Source organism: Vicia villosa, linkage group LG1 (genome assembly GCF_029867415.1).
Source record: "Vicia villosa cultivar HV-30 ecotype Madison, WI linkage group LG1, Vvil1.0, whole genome shotgun sequence".
NCBI lineage: Eukaryota > Viridiplantae > Streptophyta > Magnoliopsida > Fabales > Fabaceae > Vicia > Vicia villosa.
Window position 1 is genome coordinate 135,407,089 of NC_081180.1, and position 19,682 is coordinate 135,426,770.

General features: G+C 33.3%; 2 protein-coding genes across 2 annotated transcripts; both read right to left on the reverse strand.

The window, feature by feature from the left end:
* Positions 1-11,141: 11,141 nt before the first annotated feature.
* Positions 11,142-13,508, reverse strand: LOC131644261 (probable fructokinase-5). The gene is made up of 5 exons (XM_058914712.1): positions 13,194-13,508; positions 12,476-12,886; positions 12,118-12,252; positions 11,784-11,900; positions 11,142-11,634 (listed from the first exon to the last, which is right to left on the reverse strand). Exons 1-5 carry the CDS (start codon positions 13,374-13,376, stop codon positions 11,500-11,502), a joined length of 981 nt encoding a protein of 326 aa, XP_058770695.1. The 5' UTR covers positions 13,377-13,508; the 3' UTR covers positions 11,142-11,499.
* Positions 13,509-13,655: 147 nt separating this feature from the next.
* LOC131644262 (uncharacterized) lies at positions 13,656-14,334 on the reverse strand. Its single transcript, XM_058914713.1, has 2 exons — positions 14,030-14,334; positions 13,656-13,937 (listed from the first exon to the last, which is right to left on the reverse strand). Exons 1-2 carry the CDS (start codon positions 14,215-14,217, stop codon positions 13,733-13,735), a joined length of 393 nt encoding a protein of 130 aa, XP_058770696.1. The 5' UTR covers positions 14,218-14,334; the 3' UTR covers positions 13,656-13,732.
* Positions 14,335-19,682: the final 5,348 nt, after the last annotated feature.

Genomic DNA, 19,682 nt, shown 5'->3' on the forward strand with positions numbered 1-19,682 from the left:
TGTGATCACTTATCCTCCTTGACTACTCGGGTGTGTTCTTTCCTTTCTCTCACTCTTATTTTATATTAATGTTCTTTCATTGAGGACAATGTATGTCTTAAGTGTGGGGGAGAGAATCATTTATTTGTTTTGTTTTCTTTCAATTTTTTTTGCTTTTTGTTTTAATTTCAACCAATAAAAAAAATGCATCTTCTTGAAAGCTTTAGGCTATAGACTGATTTGAGTCGAGTTTGCGGAGACGTGGGAAAAATTCACAAGATCGGTATCGTTCTAACACCGTAAGTCTCCTGCATATGGAAATCGATTTGAATTTTTTATTATGTTTTAGCCTTAAATTCTCATTCTCTAACAGCTCTTGAGTAGTTTATTTCAGCAGTCGGCACCATCTCTCACACACTTTACGCAGGAAGCCGATGAATATAAGTGAATGTTCCGAAAAGAAAAGAAAAAAAGAGAAAAGAAAAAGGTAATACACCTTCTAAGTTTGGTGATCCTCACCCGGTCACTTAACCCAACGGTTGTGTAATCTTCAAAAAAAAAAGTTTTCAAAACTCTTTGTTAGTTGGTTCAGCGGTTTCTGGTGCTGAACTTGGTAGGGAGGATTACGGTCCGATCCCCCGCAACTACATCTGAGTAAGCAAAGGGTTATGCTATGCAAGTACCAGAATCCCGTGAAAAAGGATCAGAGTCACTAACCGGTCGTCCTGCTATAAGTGTGTGGAGATAACGGGCTTAATGTGATTGCGCCTGAATGAAAAAGAGAAAAAAGGATGAGTAAGTTAGGCTATGGTATAATAATATGATTTGAATTGGTTTGTGTATTTAGGAGGCTTATGTCTGCATATCTGTGGTAAGTATTCTTACGATGTCCTTAGTGTGCAAGATTAGTACCTGTCGATGCAAACTTACCCGAAGAAGATTGGTAGCCTAGGATGAGTAACTGTTGATGTATTTCTGCTTTCTTTGTTTTGTTTTTCATTTTGCTCGGAGTGCAAAAGTTCAAGTGTGGGGGAATTTGATCAGTGCATTTTGATGCACATTCCTCTACGGTTGTACTTATACATTTCCATGGTTTGCTTGTCTTATTTTTGTATTTTATAATGTTTTTATTTTTTAAATTATTTTTATTGTTATTTGATTTTCGTATTTATTTTTCAGCTTTAGCAGTCTGCACGGAAACAATCATAACTGGAGTTCCGGGAGTCCGATTGAGGCGTTCTAATAATCGCCGGAAAGCTAAGAGAAAGAGCTACAACTTTTATGTTGGAGTCAAAGTCAGAATCGGAACCTATATCTCCCAGAATTGCGTTTGAAGCTGCAGCACTATTTTATTTTCAGTTTTGGGTCGTTTAGTAGTGGGCCTGGTTTTGTCATTCGACCCAGTTGGGTCATAAACGTTTTTTGGCTGATTCCTAATAGGTCTAGCAGCCGTGTTACTGTTTACCACGTTTTACTATTCACAATTTTGTTTCGACTCTTTTGCTCTGTACGGTAATGGAGAACTAAACCTCGAGGATCAATTCACTGTAATCAGATGCCGCTTTGAGGTTCTTTTATAATTTCCCATTAATCTGTTCCTTTGAATTCAATCTATAATTACAATTGCTTGCTTAATTTAATTGTTTTTATATGATAGAATTCTTTAATTTTATTGTTGTATGTTCTTGAATCAATTTCGTGATTAGTGTAGCTTTTGCATTGTCGCGTTCGATCATATTGTGTTTGCTTAATTCACAATAGCTTATAATCCGTTTGCTTTATCCGGAATTCAGGGACAGACTTCGTATAATTGCTATTGCGCTTGTCAGTAGTTTTTGTAGTCGAATAGGATCAGACCCGTTTAGGGAATTGGAATTTTATAGGGATCAATGATAAGTCGGAAGTTGATACAGTGGGTTGATTCGTTTCAGCTTATTCAGATAATCACTTTTTTTATAATAACTTATTTTCTGCATTTTTATAATTGAACACGAAACAAACCCCCCTTAATTCGAATTCCATTCGGTTAGTAACAACTAAGAATCCTTGTGAGACGATATTCGAGTCACTTGTCGCTATCTACAGTTTTATTCAAAATAACTCGTTTTTGATCCGCGTGCGACAGCGGATCACTCTCCTTCAGAGTCTGATTCTGATTCTGATTCAGAATCATCCCATGTTGCCATAAGACCTTTCTTCTTATGAAACTTCTTCTTGGGATTCTCCTTCTGAAGTTTTGGACATTCATTCTTGAAGTGTCCAGGCTCATTGCACTCATAGCAGACAGCCTTCTTCTTGTCAGATCTTCTGTCACCAGAAGATTCTCCTCGTTCAAATCTCTTTGAACTTCTGAAGCCTCTGAACTTCCTTTGCTTGCTCTTCCAGAGTTGGTTTACCCTTCTGGAGATCATGGACAGTTCATCTTCTTCTTCTGATTCTGAATCTTCAGAATCTTCTTCTTTAGCCTGAAAAGCGTTAGTGCAATTTTTAACATTAGATTTTAATGCAATAGACTTACCTTTCTTTTGAGGCTCGTTTGCATCCAGCTTTATTTCATGGCTTCTCAAGGCACTGATAAGCTCTTCCAAAGAAACTTCATTCAGATTCTTTGCAATCTTGAATGCTGTTACCATTGGACCCCATCTTCTGGGTAAGCTTCTGATAATCTTCTTTACATGATCAGCCTTGGTGTAGCCTTTATCCAGAACTCTTAATCCAGCAGTTAGCATTTGAAATCTTGAGAACATCTTCTCAATGTTTTCATCATCCTCCATCTTGAAGGCTTCATATCTCTGGATTAGAGCAAGAGCTTTAGTCTCCTTGACTTGAGCATTTCCCTCATGGGTCATTTTCAATGACTCATATATATCATAGACCGTTTCCCTATTAGATATCTTCTCATACTCAGCATGAGAGATAGCATTCAGCAAAACAGTTCTACATTTATGATGATTCTTGAAAAGCTTCTTCTGATCATCATCCATTTCTTGCCTTGTAAGCCTTACGCCACTAGCTTTCACTGGATGTTTGTAACCATCCATCAGAAGATCCCATAGTTCACCATCTAGACCAAGAAAGTAACTTTCCAGTTTATCTTTCCAGTATTCAAAGTTTTCACCATCAAATACTGGTGGTCTAGTATAACCATTGTTACCATTATATTGCTCAGCAGAGCCAGATGTAGATGCAGGTGGGTTTGTTGGAATTTCACCAGCCATCTTTTACTGAAGCGTTTTTCTCTTCCTGAATCTTTTCTAAACACGGTTAAGTGCTTGAACCTTAGAACCGGCGGTCTGATACCAATTGAAGGATAGAAAAACACTTAGAAAGGGGGGGGGGTTTGAATAAGTGTAGTCTAAAAACTTGAACGATAAAAACAAATTGCACAGTTATTTTTATCCTGGTTCGTTGTTAACTAAACTACTCCAGTCCACCCCCTTGGAGTGATTTACCTCACCTGAGGATTTAATCCACTAATCTCAACAGATTATAATGGTTTTCCACTTAGCCCTCGACTAAGTCTTCTAGAGTATCCTGATCACAACCTGATCACTCCAGGAACAATTGCTTAGACACAAGCTAAGACTTTCTAGAGTATCCTGACCACCACGTGATCACTCTAGTTACAACTGCTTAGACACAAGCTAAGACTTCCTAGAGTATCCTGATCACACTTGATCACTCTAGTTACTTACAAATTAATGTAATCAATTCTAAGAGTATTACAATGCTTCTGAAAAGCTATAATCACAACAGTGATATTTCTCTTAAGGTTTAAGCTTAATCTCACTAATATATTACAACAGCAATGTAGTGAGCTTTGATAAAGATGAAGTTTGTGAGCTTTGATTTGAACAGCGTTTCAGCAAGTTTGTATTCACAGAATTCGTCAGAATCGGTGTGTAACCTTGCTTCTCATCAGAACTTCATATTTATAGGCACTTGAGAAGATGACCGTTGGGAGCATTTAATGCTTTGCGTATTCCGTACAGCATTGCATTTAATGTTTCACTCTTTTGTCAACTACCTCGAGCCTTGTTTACGATGTGTCTACTGACGTTGCCTTTAATAGCTTCTAACGTTCCTTTTGTCAGTCATCATAGCCTGCCATCTTGTACTTGCTTCTGATCTGATGTTTGTGTATACAACGTTTGAATATCATCAGAGTCAAACAGCTTGGTGCAGAGCATCTTCTTGTCTTCTGACCTTGAAGTGCTTCTGAGCGTGATACCATGAGAACTTCAGTGCTTCTGCTTCTGATCTCAAGTTCTTCTGATGCTTCCATAGACCCATATTCTAATTCTACTTGACCATCTTCTGATGTCTTGCCAGACCATGTTCTGATGTTGCATGTTGAACCTTCTGAGTCAAAGCTTCTGAGCGCTGATTTGTGCATACTCTTTATATATTTCTTGAAAGGGAAATTGCAGTGTATTAGAGTACCACATTATCTCATCCAAAATTCATATCCTTGTTATCATCAAAACTAAGAATATTGATCAGAACAAATCTTGTTCTAACATATTCTTGCTCATATTGATGTTCGGATGAGGATTGAATGATTTATTAGAGTTTTGACGCGAATACGACAATACACCATGGCTAGGGTTCGGTACTTGCGATTTGGGACCATTGGGTTAGAGACGAAATCAGTCGAAATCAGTGGTACCATTGGATTCGTTGGACGTTATCTAGTCGATCTACAGTCTTAATTCTGATTTATAAATTGTTTCTGTTGAGCTTTGATTTGCAGGACTTATGGCAACAAAGGGAAAACGTTGTCAAAAGGTGTTGTGTTCTTGACAATTCTCACGAAGAAGACAATGGCTGGGCGCGTTTTTTCTTTTAATTCAAATCTTCAGTTGTTTTTTCATTATATATTTACTGTTGCGCTATGGAAACACGAGACAACCGCAACAGAGATGGCTAGAGGGTGCGTTTATGATGGCTAGTGGGAAAACCTGGGTTCGATTCCCAGCAAAATCATTTATTTTTAACACTTGCAACTTCGTATGGTCCGGTGCGCTGATCAAAGTGAGACCCACGCTACGCCTTCCTCCAGCAGCCACTAGATTATCATGCTCCTTCATGAGCGCATTACACCCGAATATAGCTAAGTCCCTTTTTTAAATTTTTTATTTTATTTAGTTATTTACTTTTAATTACATGAATTTTGTTTTATTTTCTTCTTTCCCTATCATAATTTCTTTTTTTATTTATTATTTATATATTTAATAAATTAGTTTTTTTGTAATATTTTTATAATTATCTATATTTAATCGAGAATTCGATTTTCTTATTAATCTTTAATTTTAGTTTTTATACATTTAATTAATTAAATGTTAGGATTAACCCTATAACTATTAGATTTTGTTTTGGTTTATCTATTTTAATCGAACTTTCAATTTCATGAATTTTTCTTTTTAGGGTTTGGTAACATCATTTATTTTTTATTTATTTGCCCTTTTGGGTTAAAAATAGGGCTCGTACCAATAATCAATGGATCTTTAATACGCTAACAAAATTCTTTTCTTGGTGCAACTTTTCAGAGTTACCTCCAGTATCATCCGACTGCGCGCCACGCCAATCAAGAAGCTAAGTCCTATTCTATATTTCTTTTAAATATTTATTTTTTCCTTTTAATTAAATTATTTATTCTCGCCTTTTTAAATTAAAATTAGGGTTCGCCTTCAAATATAATGAACTCCGCCTACACTCACTCCTTTCTATTTTTTCCCTTTTCCAATTTTCAGGGTTTGTCAACCATCAAAGCTCAATAGTCGGTAACCCTAAAACCCTGATTTATTTTAATTATTACTTGTTTAGACCTATTGCATCATTGATCCACTGGCTTCTTTCTCCCTTTCCTCCGCTGGTTTCTTTTTCCCCTTCCCCATATTAATTGATGTGGTTAGTAATTTTAGGGAGTGTAACTCTGAACTGAATTAGAATCACCTAAGTTATAAGATAAAATTCTGAATTGATCACATGATTGTTGCACCCACACACACTTTTTTGGTAACCCCTCTTGTTGCCTGTTGCCTGTTGCCTGTTGCCTTGTGTTTTTGAAGAATAGCCTTGTCCCTCCAATACGAGGATACCTCAGCCATGTTGCCTCGATTAATGCAAAGATCATAAGTCCCTAATGATGCTGCCTTCGATACACTAATATGATCTCGTCCCTCGGAAGTTGCCTACAAAAGGCTGAGGTGTCCTCTGGTTGCCTAAACGAAAGGCTATTCTGATCCTTCCCTTAGACTACCTGCCTCTCTATGGCATGGGACAGTCTTATGGCGAACGATAACTCGATGACCCGTAAACATCCAAACAAAAGACTTCCTGCCCTCTTATGGCATGGATAGACTCTTTCACCCTGAAAGGCTAAAAGAATTTTTTCTACAAACATTAAGGTAATTGCTCCTAATTGCCTTGCTCTGGCTTAAATCTTTTTCTTACACTTTTCCATAAACCTTCAATAAGGCTACGCTCATTTACGAGCTAAAGTCCGTATTCTCTTCTTCTACATTTCTTTTCAAACGAGCAAAGCAATTAAGAGCCCATGGGTAACCATGGATGCAAAGGGTGCCTTACACCTTCCCTTTGCATAAATTACCCCCCGAACTCAGTTGTTTTTATTTAAATGGTTTTTCCTGTTCTTTTAGCCTTTCCTAAAAATTGGATAAAATAAAAGTCGGTGGCGACTCTTGCTATCCGCAACATTTCGATTAAAAGTCAGTTCACTGTATTACAATATCCAACTGCTCAGCCAACACTTTGTCTTCAATCATCTTGAATGAATACAAAGCTTGCTTCAGGTAGAGTCGATTTACCAGCGATTTGGTCATATACAAACTTTCAAGTTTCACCCATAACCCTGATGCCGTCGTCTCCTTTGATACATGTCAGAGAATCTTATCACCAAGGCTCAACAAAATTGCAATGTGTGCTTTCTCGATCATATTCGTCTTCTCCGCTACCGTCAATTTTGCATTCATGGTTGCCTCTCCTTTCAACGCTTCCAAGCAACCCCGCTGAACCAGTAGGGCTTTCATATTCAAGCGCCACAGACCGAAATCATTCACTCTGGTGAACTTTTCAATCTCATACTTTGTTGAAGGCATCTTCTCCACACTCACCGCACCAATTTGTTGTGAAAAACGATGTCAAGAACAAAATATAATAGGAATTAGGGAAGATGAGAAGAACAAGGAAGAAGAAGAGGAACACAAGAATTGGTTATAACCGCTATTCTTTTACTTTCTCTTAAAACATGATAACAAGTTTACAAGAATAACAAATAACCTCTCTCACCCTAAATTAGGATTTGCAACTTACAATGATGAGAGACTAGTATGCTATTTATAATAAAACCTAACATACTAACTAATGGACTTTTTCCACAAGGCCCATTACACTAGCCAACTTAATAAACAAGCTAACTTAACAAATTAGGGTTTAAACACTAAAACCTAATTTAACATGCTAACAACCCTAGCATCTTCGACACAAGCATGTGATCAACCTTCGACTTCATGCTTAATCATGTCGAACCAAGAAGCTACCCTTCGACCATACTAGAGTTCAATCCAATATCTCACAGTACATATACATTATTTACTAACCCCACATTCATAAGACCTTTATCCATCATCACATCGTACTCATACATACATGATATGATCTGGAGGTATGTCATCCCTTTTATTTATAACCTTTTATACTTGAGTTTATACATTGATATCTTTTTTTATACTCACCTTGTTTGTATCCATGATACACAACATGTATCTCACACACCACTTGAGATAAATTAAACCTAATGCTTACTTGAGATGTATGATTCCTCATTGATGCTAAAAATTCAAAGGAATGAGAATGGTGTTGACTAAAATTTTCAAGGTACGCACTCTCTCTTCCAAACTCTTTTACTTTGTGCCTAGTATTGTTAAAGCTTTGCACCGCTCCTTGTTTTAAAAATGGTTTTGTATTGTTAAAGCTCAACATTTTTAAATCAACCCTTGGTTTTGTATTGTTAAAGCTCAACCAACCTCTTTTAAATCACCATTGCCTTGTATTGTTAAAGCTTGACACCTTTTAAAAACTTATTAAGTATTGTTAAAGCTTAACATTTTAAAAATGTGTTGAGTATTGTTAAAGCTCAACACCCAAAAATATTTTGCCACTTGGCTCTTTATTCTCCTTTTAAGAGGAACTACAAAAACTTTGACTTCCCTATTGCACTTAAGAGGTATGTAGGCACACGATGCAATGCCGTGCCGAGCTCATTTTTAAAATCTTCTTTCGTCACCCTCCCACTCTATTTAAACAAAAGAAAATACAAAAACAGTTTTATGACAATAATAATAATGATATAGATTTCAAAGAGGTTCCTACGGAGTACCGTAGATGTGAGGGGTGCTAATACTTTCCCCTTGCATAACCAACCCCCAAACCTAATATCTCTATCTTTTTATTAGTTTGTATTAAAAACTTATGTGGTTTTTTTCTCTTTTTTTCATTTCCTTTGAAAACAATAAAGCGTGGTGGCGACTATACTAAAATGTATGAGTTAAGTCAATCAAGGCCTCTAGCCTCAATTTTTCAACGCTACAATATCGAAGGGTACCTTGAGAATAATCGCTAATTACCAAAATAACTGAATTGAAAAGAGGTTTGTTGGGAAAAAACAAAGCAAAGACATAGAGGAAAAAAGAGGAATACAATAAACACACAAGAGATCAACGTGGTAACTCCAAAACAGAAAAAACCACGGTCGCTGTGAAATGACAACTAGAGAATACCACTATGTGAAAACTGTTACAACACATAATATACTCTCAACTATCACAGGCCCCTAATACACCCACACCCTCGAAAACAAATATTTAACTACATCGCACAATACTCTGATACAAGAGTATAAGAGAGCAAAGAAAGCCAAATTCAAGCTTAAAGTGCTTTTGACTGGTGCATCATGTAACGAAGAACTTGAATCTTATATATAGGTTTGGACTCCCTCTTCCAGTCTTCCTTCACAAAACTAAGCGATGTGGGACTTCTTCAACATGTATATTTTTAACCAACCCCAACAATCTCCACCTTGATAAAAAATAATACATTAACTTTCATTGTTTTCACCGACAATCAGGCTCCACCATAAATAGTATAGTCACTTGAAGTTACATCACTCCAAGAATGTTCACATTGTCTTCACCGACAATTATAGTTTTTAAAAACTATCATCCTCCACCTTAAGAAGATTATACTTCACTTGAAGTTAAACCACTTCAAGAAATTTCACATGCCGAAAATCAGGTTGAAACTTTATGGTGCAACTTCCATGTTGACAAGAAGCTTTTCAACCACCAACATAATCTCACTCCTTGTGTAAACTTGATTGTATCCACACATCTTTGACTTGAACTTTCCACAAGTAAAAAATAATTCTTCCATCAATTTTCTCTAGCCCAAACTGCATAGCAGAATTTTGTGACTGCAACTCAACAACTCTTTCACAACAATATTCTTCTTTTCTGATGTGAAAGATCAGACAAAGCTGCAACCACGAAGCATTACTAAAAATTCTTATCCCCAGATCGAACCAAAAGCTCTTATACCAATTGTTAGAAAAAAAATAAAACAAAGACATAGAGAAAAAGATGAACATAATAATCACACAAGAGATTAACGTGAAAACTCTAAAACTGGAGAAAAAATCACGAGTTGTCAAATGACAACCTAAGAATAACACTATGTGAAATTTTCTACAACACATAATATACCCTCAACTATCTCAGACCTCCAGTACACTCACATCCTCCAAAATAAATATTTAACTACATATCACAACACTCTAATACAAGAGTATAAGAGAACAAAAAATGTCAAATACAAGTTTAAAGTGTTTTTAACTAATGCATCTTGTAACGAAGAATTTGAATCATATATACAACCCTAGACTCCATCTTCTTTCACAAAACAACGCAATGTAGAACTTCTTTGAAATGTATATTTTCAACCAACCCCAATAGTGTTTTCAAGATCTTTCATCGCTGAATTTTCATTAGGGATTTCTCGATTTCATAAGAGGTGCTTTGATACCAATTGTTAGAATTAACTTAATAATTAATCTAACAACGCATACTCAATACAAGGATTAAAAATTATAACCTTAATTTAAGGTGGAAGCGAAACAAATATATGAGCATGCTTCTTATTTGAGAAGTTATTTGTAATGGTCAAACTACTGATATTGAATTCTCTTTAACAAATTATTTATGTGGTCTTTGTATCATAGAAGATGTATTTCTAAATCGATTATCTATCGTGTAAGTAATAGTCATACAACATAGAATTGAACTGTTTTATTTTAGTGCAAATAATCATCGTACAGTATAGTTAATAACGACATAACCCTCAACTCGATTCTTTAGTGGCAATTTTTTTAAAACCTTAAAATAAGGGTGTGCATGGTTGGTTATTTTCAAAAACCAAACCATAACCATTTTAAAACCATTTAAATGGTTTGGATTTACAATCATAACCATATTTTATTCAAAATTGGTTATATAACCGGTTATAAATTTGGTTATGATTATATAACCGTTTTTTTTTTTTAAAATCCAGTTTTGAAAATTATTTCTTTTGGAAAAATTTTTTCTTCAAAAAAATAATTTATTTTGACAATTAAAATATTTGGATTTGGATAATAACCAAATTACAACCGAATCCAAAATAATTTAACCGGTTAATAATCATTTAATTATATCCAGATTATATGAATGGATAACCAAACCATTAATAACTAAACCAGTTAATAACCATTCAATTATATTCGGGTATTTAAAAGTGGTTTAGATTTGATTATGAATTTGAGCATCACAACCGAATATTTTATACACCCTTACCTAAAAACATGTTGTGTCAAAACACAAATAAATGTTTCATAAAATATTTATATTTATATATTTATATATACACAAAAAGATATTTGGATAAATTGTTTGGAGACGGTCCCTGGACCTGGGAAACACTGGTATGATCTTTCCCCTCGAATTATCTGCTCATGTTGTAAAACAACACTATGGCCGTTTATATTTTAAAAATATTTTTAGATTCTTATTTTTCTAGTATATATTTAATCTTTTGTCAGTGGCACTACATGAGCTTAATATTGGGAAAATCTAATTATCCCCTTAATGTTGGCCCTTAATTCTATTAGAGGGGTTATTCATTATTCAGATTAAGTTACACAGATAACAATACTTAGTTATCTTCTCTTCTTTTTCAATTTCATTGTTCAAGATGTACAATACAATAAAATACCACTCCAATGTTATTATGAGTGCTAACAGTTATAAGAAACAAAAATAGGTTATTTATTATTCATAAACAGATACAGCACGAAGAGTTTGATACATTGACACGTGTATCAAACTCTTACTAAAGGAAAAACTCTCAAATGAGGACATATACATAGCTTGCTTGTCCTCTGGACTGCCATCAAATTTCAAAGGAGGTTTAATTTTTAGAGCTGGAGATGAATTTCTTAGCTTCGTCAGCAGTTGGAAGTGCAGGAATGGCTCCCTTCTGTGTTGTACATATTGCTCCACAAGCATTTGAAAATGTCAAGGCCTCTTTCAGTTTTGCCTCATTCTTTAATGATGAATTCAATAAAGCAAACACAATATCAACAAATCAGAAAAAAGAGTTAACAAATCCTAAATTAAAAATTATTTTCAGTTGCGACTCGCGAGAGAGGATCTCAACTCGTGTGTGCGAGAAAGAAAAGAGAGAGAGCATACATCAAAAATGGAAGTGTCTTTGGCCACAGCTGTGAGAAGTGCACCAACAAAAGCATCACCAGCACCAGTTGTGTCAATAGCTTTCACAGGGAATCCATTTACCCTTCCTTTAAAATTCTGCACTCAAACAATATCTCCAACATCAATAGTTTGAATTAGAATACGAAGTCATAAATTTTTTTCATAAGCTATTATGTAAAGCTTATAAAAGTAAGCCGAAAACAATTTATCGACAAATCGCAAGTTATGTTCATAACTGTCTCAATCAAATAGTCTCACAAGTGCTTACGTCAAACTCAAAGAAATCAAAATATGGATTGGATGGAGAATATACCTTAGTGACATATCTGCAACCCTTTTCACCATCAGTGATGAGAAGCAGCTTCAACTTGTCGTGCCACAAAGACTTAATAACTTCTTCATTCTGAGGATCTTTTTGTGTAAGAAATTCAACTTCATCATCACTCACCTATATAGAAAAATGATCAGTTTTTAATACAACCTACGAAGCATGGACACTGGAAAAACGACATCAACACGGACACAATAGTTTGAAAAAACAGAATAAATTAAACTAACTATTGTCAGTTTCGCACACAGACAGACTTTTTTTTAGAGGTATCGGTGCTACACAGAATACAACCAGTTTTACTATTTGAACCAAAACTTGCATCTTTGTGTAGAAAATTTACCTTGATGAAATCAGCCTCATGCCAAATACTTTTGATTCCAGACCTAGCAGCCTCAGCAGAAGGCCACAAAGGTAGCCTAACATTTGGATCATAGGACAACAAAGCACCACCTTCTCTAGCAGCTTTCATGGCAGCCATGTGAGCAGATCTGCATGGTTCGGTAATAAGACTGATGGATCCATAATGGAATATCTTAGCCTTCTTGATTAAATCCATTTTCAGTTCAGATTCTGTTAGCAACATATCAGCACTAGGGTTTCTATAAAACATGAACTCCCTCTCTCCATCTTTCCTCAAGGTTACGAAAGCTAATGCAGTTCTAGCCTCTTTGTCGAAAAGAACACCGTCTGTGTTCACACCATTTTTCTTTAATATGTTAGCTAGCATCCTTCCGAATTCATCCTCACCAACCTGCACATAGCAATCATAGTAATTTTGTGAATGATATGTATGGTTTTAAATTGCGGTTGCGATCATTACAAATGTTGTGATGCATATTGCGTGTGAATATTTATAAAGATATTTGAAATACATAGTTGGAAAATGCTTAAAGTTAATACTTTTCATAATATGGACAAAATTATCCGATTTTAGTTCACAGCGCAATTGCAGACTATGCCGTTGCAGAGACGACCACATCAGTAATACTGCGGCCACAATTGCAGTTGCAGACGGTAAAAAAGAAAATAATCAATGATGATGATAGTAAGATATGAACCTTGCCGATGAAGGCAGCATTGCCACCAAGTTTGGCTATGGCACAAGCCACGTTAGCCGGAGCACCACCAGGAGCTTTGAGGAAACCAAGAGACTCAGCTAAAGATACACCAGATGTATCCGGAACAAAATCAATAAGCATCTCACCAAATGATATCACCAAAGAATCGCTTGAGCCAGACATCTTTTTCTTCTTCTTTTCTCTTAGCGTTCCTGTTGTTATTCTTGATTTCTTGTGTCTCACGTATGTAGAAAATTTAATTTAATGTCTCATAATTTCAACGTGGTTTCAAATTTATAAGGTATGTAAAAACTAAGTGACAGATCCGAAAATGAATGCATATGAAAGGTAACTGTAAAACCACCACACAAACTTACCCAATAACAATTGTCCATCCATTTATATAGGAAATCTATTTTTATACTCTTAAAAATAGGTGTAAAAAGAACTATAATCACAGTTATATAACTAACATAACATGAACTTGGTTTAATTTTACAAAACATTAGGACAATTAAAATCTAGCTTATTTATTCGTATTATTCAAATTTATAGTGCTTATCAACACCAACGGAAACATCCCAAGTACAACTCATCCCTTTAGGAAACACAACCAAGTCACCAGCAGCAATTTCAACAGCTTCATTAGCTCCACTAGGAGTGACCTTCACTTTTCCTTCTAGAAGATAGCATGTCTCTTTTGCATCATATGTCCATGGAAAATTGCTTGGAGGACAACCCCATCTGTTTTAATTTATATACATAAAAAATATTACTTAGAATAATAGAAATTGTGAGGGAAATGTGAGAAGATAATGAATACATGAGGTTTTTACTTGGGCCATTGTCTAACACCAAGTTGAGTGAGCTTGGACTCAGGAGGGTTCCTCTCAATCTTGATGCCAAGTTTTTCTGTGACAGCTGCTCTTACAACTCTTGTCCTTGTTGAAGCCAAATGTTTGGTTTTTGAGGAAAATAGATAAGGGTTGGGTGATGATAGAGTTCCTACACATGATGATGCCATTGAATAATTTGTTAAGTTTTGATATTTGGAGTTGAATCGTGATAATTGTTATGTTAAGTTTATCTTGGTTTTTCGTTCACTCATTTCTCATCTTTTGTCTTTTCTAGAATCTAGACAAACCAAGGCAATCACTCTAGGAATGTTCTAGGAGGAGGAAGTAAATAAAGTTAAAAGGTTTCATTTGTTTTTTTTTTCTTCTTTGCAACAATAACAAGTCTATTATGCAACAATATTTTGAGTTTTCTTGGCCACATAGAAGTAACTTTAAAATCTTATCACTTTATTTATTTACAGTTTGTTTTTTGAAATGAAAATTTTAATTAGTTAAAACATTATTATTATTATTATTATTATTATTATTATTATTATTATTATTATTATTATTATTATTATTATTATTATTATTATTATTATTATTATTATTATTATTATTATTATTATTATTATTATTATTATTATTATTATTATTATTATTATTATTATTATTATTATTATTATTATTATTATTATCAGGGCCGGCCCTGGGCCTGGGCAAGCAGGCCCACAGCCCAGGGCCTCAAAAAAAAAAGGGCCTCAAAAAAAAATTTATATGTTGTATGAATTATACAGTAAAATAATTATATATATTTTATTTTGAAAACCGACAGTGTGAAGTACTTATGGCGCAGCGGCAATGACTATGATCAATTTAGTTGAAGTTGCAGGTTCGATACTTGCAGTCATGATTTATGTTTTTAAGCCATGTTTTATGTTTTTAATTATTTATTTTAATAAACTTCCAAGTAGTTAAGTAACTCAATTGCTAACTACTACTTTTTATTATATATATAATATTCAACTTAATAGTTGTCTTTTGTAATCAAATGTTCAAAAGTTTATTATATAATTAAATTATAAGAAATACTACTGTATATTATATAATTATTATAAGAAATGATTTATGTTTTTAAGCCATGTTTTATGTTTTTAATTATTTATTTTAAATAAACTTCCAAGTAGTTAAGTAACTCAATTGCTAACTACTACTTTTTATTATATATATAATATTCAACTTTCTGATTTTATTCCTTTAATATCAATTTTAAATAATAGTTGTCTTATGTAATCAAATGTTCAAAAGTTTATTATATAATTAAATTATAAGAAATACTACCGTATATTATATAATTATTAGTGATTTGATTTTGTTTATAAAAAAATATTTGTTAAATTATATTTTATAATAATATATTTAAAAATTAGATATTAGTATTATTTTTAATTAATTCTTATAAATATATAGATAATATATTTAAAAAATTAGATATTAGTATTATTTTTAATTAATTCTTATAAATACATGGAGAAAAAAATTAAATTAATAAATTTAAAATATCTTGATTTAAGTTAGTCTAACCTAACATAATTATTGTTATTAATCTTTAATTAATTCAACTCTATTCATTCTACATCAATTTGTCATAAATTTTGACGGTTTATCAAAGTGTCACAAAACAATTAAAAAAATTATTTCTGTGTAATTATTACTTACGACTTCCACTATCCTAATATCGAGAAAAGAAGAAAGTGATGAACAAACTTAATTCAAATTACGTTTCTTTATAAAAAGATACACTATTAAATTTATTTTATAATAAATATATTAAAAAAATTAGTATCATTATTATTATTTATAACTAAATCTTTTAATTAATTGTTCAAATTTTAAGGGTCTATTTTTTATATTTGCCCAGGGCCTCTAAAAAGTCAGGACCGGCCCTGATTATTATTATTATTATTATTATTATTATTATTATTATTATTATTATTATTATTATTATTATTATTATTATTATTATTATTATTATTATTATTATTATTATTATTATTATTATTATTATTATTATTATTAATATTATTATTATTATTATTATTATTATTATTATTATTATTATTATTATTATTATTATTATTATTATTATTATTATTATTATTATTATTATTATTATTATTATTATTATTATTATTATTATTATTATTATTATTATTATTATTATTATTATTATTATTATTATTATTATTATTATTATTATTATTATTATTATTATTATTATTATTATTATTATTATTATTATTATTATTATTATTATTATTATTATTATTATTATTATTATTATTATTATTATTATTATTACTACTTGCCCTATTTTATTTATGATTAATTTTGAGAGTGGAGCTTAGGCGATTTCTAAAAACATTATTGACCTAACTGCTAGTTTTCAATCCTTCTTCATCGTGTGTCACCATGGAAGTTCATCATCTTATCCCCGAAGTGTGTTATGTTCCTATTCCAAATGTATAACTGCAAAAACCACCACAAAATATTGAAAATCATTTGCATCTATTGTCTCAAACAATATCTATAACATCCCTCAAAGCCAACTATTGGTCCTTGTCTGAAGGGCGATAAACTTGCCATAAATATTCTAGAAGAAAAATACAAACTTGAAGTTGAAGCTTGTAAACATGGTCTGCACGGAAGTATGGTTTGGTCCAAAGGGTCAATACCTTTAACGATGGATAACTTGACGCTCAAGCTACTGGAACTATGATCTTCAATATTGCAATGAGGCGTTACTTCCTTAGAGAAAGGTTTCTTTGAATTCGCTTTCTCTTTGCTAGAAGATGTTCATAGAGTTAGATCGGTAAATGCCGAGACTCTAAATCAAGGTATTTTCAAAGTTTTTCCTTAGACTAAGGATTTTGTTCCTTCTACATTAAAACATACCTCTGCTCATGTTTAGATACAAATTCATAGTCTTTCCAAAGAATATTGGAGTCCTCGTATAATATTTGCAATAGCTAGTAGTGTGGGAACTCTCATATGTATTGATTCAACCTCAAACAAATCATCTTTTGAAATACCTTTTGGACATTTTGTTAGGGTCTTGGTGGATATTGACTTAACAAAGTATTTCAGCTACAAGATTTTGGTGGAGCGAATAGGATTTGCCTTTTTTGTGGGTATAGAGTATGAAAAGGTCCCTGAGTTCTACACTCGTTATTCTTGCATTGGACACTCTTTGGTCAATTGCAAAATGAAAGATCAACATCGAGGAAAATATAATGAAATATCCCACAAATAGGTTAAACAGAAAATGTACATATTTGTTGGAAAGAAAGTTGACATTGAAGATAGAAACAAAAGTGACTTGGAGAAGAATAAACAAAAAGACATTGTGGTTGACCAGTTTTGGAAGGAATGAGTGACGGTAGTAAGGAAATCTCAAGCAAAGATGTTGATCCATGAAACATCATTCAAATTAGAGAGAGTGATGGAAGTTCTGAAAGTGAATTTGTGGATGTCACACTAATGGAGGAAATTATAACTAAAATTCAAGCTATAGTGGAGTATAAGAAAGACAAGGTGAAGGATTTTTTGGAAAAACTCTTGGGTCAATATGGTTGACTTACCTAAAAGAGATGTTCATGAGGATGATTTTATTTTTGAAGATGATTTTCAATTGGTTACTTCAAATATAAGAAACAAAAATTCAAAGGCCAACACCAATACTAGATCAAGGTCTAGTCACTCAAAAAAATCCTTATGAAGAGCCTCTTTTGGAACATAAGAGTTGTCTGTAAAAGCTCTTCAAAGCTTGCTCGTAAGAGATTCATAAATTCTAATAAATTTGACATAGTTTTCATAGCAGAACCATGGATGAATTTTCTTAATTTTCCTAAGATCTGGCCGGATGAGTTTGATCTTAAGCCTTATGCTTTTAACCATATACCTGGTATACTTCCAAATCTATGGTGTTTTTGCAAAACTCATTTGAATCTTGTGGTTCTTTTTTATGATGATCAATATGTATCCTTTGGTTTTTTCTACCATATTTGGCTCTACTAGCTACCTTCATAGAAGGGAGTTATGGAATAATCTGGCCACAAAGATACCTAAAACACCTTGGTGCTTTGTAGGTGACTATAATGCTATTATCAGTGTTGATGAGTATAAAGGTAGTCATAGCCTACTAGAGCTGTAACACCCCATATTTCCTATTATTTAATTTAATCAAAATTAATTATTTAGAATTAATTAATTAATGGAATTATTGGGAAATTGTGGAATAAAGAGCTATTGGGCTTAAGTTGTGGTTAGTAAAGAGGGGGTGTGATGGTTAAAGCCTTTTACTTAAGATAATTTCTATTTTTCATAAAATAGAAGAAATTGTGAAAAAAGGAGTCAAAGAGGCAAAAAGAGGAGAAAGAGCAAGAACACGTAAAAGAGAAGAGAAGGAGAGGAAGAGCTTTGAAGTCTTTGAATCAAAGTAAGGGGGACTCTTCCTTTTAGTATCTCTTATGTAATTATAGGTAATAGAACTAAATAATATATGATTTGATTTGATTGGGTATATCGGGGTTGGAATTGTTAGGTTTAAGAATGCCATAGTTTAGGGTAATTGATGAAATTGCATGAACTATTGCTTAAAAACCCGTTTTCGTTGATGCTTGATGATGTGTGATGATGTATTTGATGATTTTATGCAACTTTTTCCAAATTTTGAAATAGCGTATCTTTTGATCTGTGTATCCCTTTTAAGTGTCGTTTTGGGCGTTGTAAAGCTAATTCAATGTTTTATATGATAAATTGATGAGATGGGCAGTGGCCCGATTTTATTTTAAAAACTCGGTTTAATTGCTTGGGTGAAATAACCATTGTGCATATATGTGATCTTGTGAGTATGACAATGTGTTGGTGTAGTGATGAATGAATTATGGTTTTGCTATGTTTTTCGTGATAAATATGTAAATGATTGAATGATTGTGCAAGCATGTGCATACTTTAGCGGTGATGAAACTGGTGAGTTATGGTGAGACGATGCGGTGTATCGAATCAGTGATGTTTTTAAGTATGTTATGTGTGTGCATTCATTCATAAGCATTCGGTGATGGATCCCGGTGATGTTGGATCGAAGGTGGAAATAATTCCCATTGTGTGGAATTTGTGTCGGTGAGACTTGTGAATACAAGATTACACTCAAAGATGTTTTTGATTCATGGCAAACTCAAATAAGCATTCAAACAACAAGACGGAAGCAGAAAACTTAAAGAAAAGCAAGCATTGATCACTCATAGGTCAACCCATTATGTTTATATGTTTATAGGTTGCCTCAACACAAGCAAAACAAGAAGAATGCAGAAAAACAGCAGTTAGGTCGACCTACCATCAACCCAGGTCGACCTAAAATGGAGAAAAATTCATATATCCCTGCTAGGTCGACTCACACATCATTTAGGTCGACCTAAATTGATGAAATCTACATACCAGCCTGTTAGGTCGACCTACACATCAACTAGGTCGACCTAATCTGTGAAAATGTCTCCAGAATGCATCAGAAGAGGATTCTGGTCGACCTACTCCTTCAACAGGTCGACCTAACTGGGAGCAAAATTCTGCAAGCTCTGTTAGGTCGACCTAAGCA